Source organism: Trypanosoma equiperdum (genome assembly GCF_001457755.1).
Source record: "Trypanosoma equiperdum strain OVI genome assembly, contig: ctg_56, whole genome shotgun sequence".
Lineage (NCBI taxonomy): Eukaryota > Euglenozoa > Kinetoplastea > Trypanosomatida > Trypanosomatidae > Trypanosoma > Trypanosoma equiperdum.
The window spans coordinates 136,159-138,778 of NW_027124498.1; the positions used below are offsets into that span (position 1 = coordinate 136,159).

General features: G+C 43.1%; 1 protein-coding gene across 1 annotated transcript; it reads left to right on the forward strand.

The window, feature by feature from the left end:
• Positions 1–837: 837 nt before the first annotated feature.
• Positions 838–1,692, forward strand: TEOVI_000259700 (nuclear transmembrane protein, putative; the record flags this gene model as incomplete). Its single annotated transcript, XM_067225650.1, has 1 exon — positions 838–1,692. The coding sequence occupies one exon, from the start codon at positions 838–840 to the stop codon at positions 1,690–1,692; it is 855 nt and encodes a 284-aa protein (XP_067081751.1).
• Positions 1,693–2,620: the final 928 nt, after the last annotated feature.

The window sequence follows — 2,620 nt, forward strand, 5'->3', positions numbered from 1 at the left end:
AAATGAGCATGTTTGTGTAGAGGGAAGCAAAGCGGGAAGAAAAGAAAAAAATTTCTGCAGCAGCTTCCTTTTTTTTGGGGGGGGGTTTGTTTTGTCACTGCCGCCGCCCAACTTCGTTTGATGCTTGGATATACTTTTTTTTTCCAATTAAAGTTTTGTGTGATCTTCCATTGGTTTCTGGCGCAAGCACCGTTGGTTGTTTTGCCCTAATATGCACACACGGTATGCGGCATAAATTGATTTAAAGGAGTAAAATGTGTGTAATTATCTGAATGTTGAAGAGAAATGCAAACAATCATTAAATCAATTGCATAAAGTGGATCGTACGAAAACACTGATGGTATCGTGTGCGCAAAGTCATGAAGCGGTGGCCGCCTTTGTTGACAAGGGAAACACCAAAAGAAAAAAAACATCGACACGTGCCTTCGTATCGAAAAAAAAACCTTGTGAATGTTCTGATCAAGCTTTAGCACACAATTTTATCAGCGTTGCAAGACTCCGCAAGTGTGTGCATATTTCCCCTTGTGGTTTTGACTTTTCTATTCCCCCTCATATCCAGCTGTTGTTGTTGTTGTTCATACGAATAATTGGTTTTACACATTCCTACTGTCCTGCAGTTGTGTCATCTTTTTTTTTTTTAAACCTCAGCAGTAGCAGACACCACGCGAAAGCCACTTAAAGTGTATTAGGAAAGACGAATACACAGCAAGAAAAAAGAGCGAAGCAACGGGAAGGTATTTTAGAGGGAGTGGCGTTTCTGAGAAAACCCTGTAGGTTCACATTGAGTAAATAGGGAAAAGAGCGGAAAGGGGTGAGAAATAAGCCAAGTTGGAAGTAATGGAGGGCTTTCGATATTTTACACAGCGCGTTCCGCAATCCTTATGGAACCCCGTGGCAATGAAACACGCTTTCATCATTGCACTTGTGGTGGCACCGTTGTGGGCGTTTTTGCTTAAGCCGCTCTTGGAGAAATACCACCAGCAGAGTGAACCCCTTCACCTCTTCCTTTGGGCACTGCTGCGAGGTGTTGTGATGCAGTTCCCCATACTCACTTCAGTAAAATTACGGGCGCAAGCAGAACCAAAACCAAGCAGGGGTCGGGAAAGGCCCAGTGGACACACTCCAGAATTAGAATCAGCTAAACGTTATGCCACAGGTGGTAAACCCATTACAGCAAAGGCACTTGATGACTTATTCCGCTCACCCGATTTCGAGGTTTGGTACGGTCAACACCGCCAATCTCTACTCGAAAAGGTTCGTATTCGCTGCTCACAGCAGTTGTGGGCGTCAATCGCCACGCTTGCTGTTTTAGTGTTTGGTGCCTTTGCTCTTCCGCTTTTTAGCTTCTCCAATGAGGAAAAGACGCTTTACGCCGTTCTTCGGCCATTTCTTACTGTCCCTACCTTCAAGGTCAGTATATTCACCAGTGGTAAGGACAAGAAAGAAATCATGTATTCAGTTATTGCGCAACTTACTGCTTTGGGCCACGCTGTTGTGGTGCTAGTAGCGGCCTTCGCGCTTTTCACTACATCTTTCATGCCTGTTGGCTTGAAGCAAACAGCAGCAGCAGCACTTGTTGCTTTTCTCGCTCTTGTTGCAGAGGCCACACGTGTTGAACAAATGGCTGTAGGTGCGGGATTTGTGCTTCTCTTTGCCCCAGTGGCGTGGCGTATCGCCTCTGTATTTGTGTGATTATCTTCAACTTGTTTATTTTTTTCCCCCGTGTATTTATTCTTATATTTACTTTTTTTTTCTTTTTAAATAATCCTTTCTGTGGCAACCTCCAGTTCCCATTCAACTCCCTTGACTTCTCACGCGCATATATGTAAAGGCCCACGTTCACGTACCAAAGTGAATTAGATGAAAAACGCCGTGATGAAACAGAGAGAAAGATGGGAACGAAAAAAAAAAAACAGCAACATGAATGGAAGAGGAAGAGGAGGAAGGCCCACCGAGTTCATAGAGAGAAAAAAAAAGGGGGGAGTATGGAAGAAGGAAGGAGCAAAAGAAAACAAAGACAAAAAATGGTAAAGAGAACGAACAAAAGAAAGAGATTATGACTCTCTCCAAGCGCACGTGTTGCGGTTGAGGTATATATATATATATTGTATTAAAGAGAGACTGAGGCGTTGAATAGATAGAGAAGGGAACCGACTGTTACGCTAGAGTTTTAGTGGCCGGAAGAAAAAATAGAAAAAAAAAGAAGTGAATAAAAGGACTCAGTGGTGCGTGTATGGAGAAGGAAAAAATGATATTAGTGGTTGAGTTGGTGTGGTGACTTCGCATCATTGGTTCTTTTCACATATATTGAGCATATTTCCTTCCGTCACATTTCACTTTGTTTCGTACCGTAGTTCCTTGGTGACTTTGTGTGTGCATGATGTGAAAAGGGCTCCGGCCGTTTGTGTTTTTGTGGTGGTGCCGGATGTTAGGGTGATGTTGTAAAAAAGTATTTTTACTCTGTTGGATTACGGTGAGCTGTTTGTTTGTCGCCTTACCGTACGGACCGTGAGGAAAATTATGGGTGCTTCCTGTGCCCACCACTTTCCAAAAGGATATTTATGTACCTTTACTCATCCGTAACGGATTGCATTTATTTGGTGTTGTCTTTTTTTTTTTC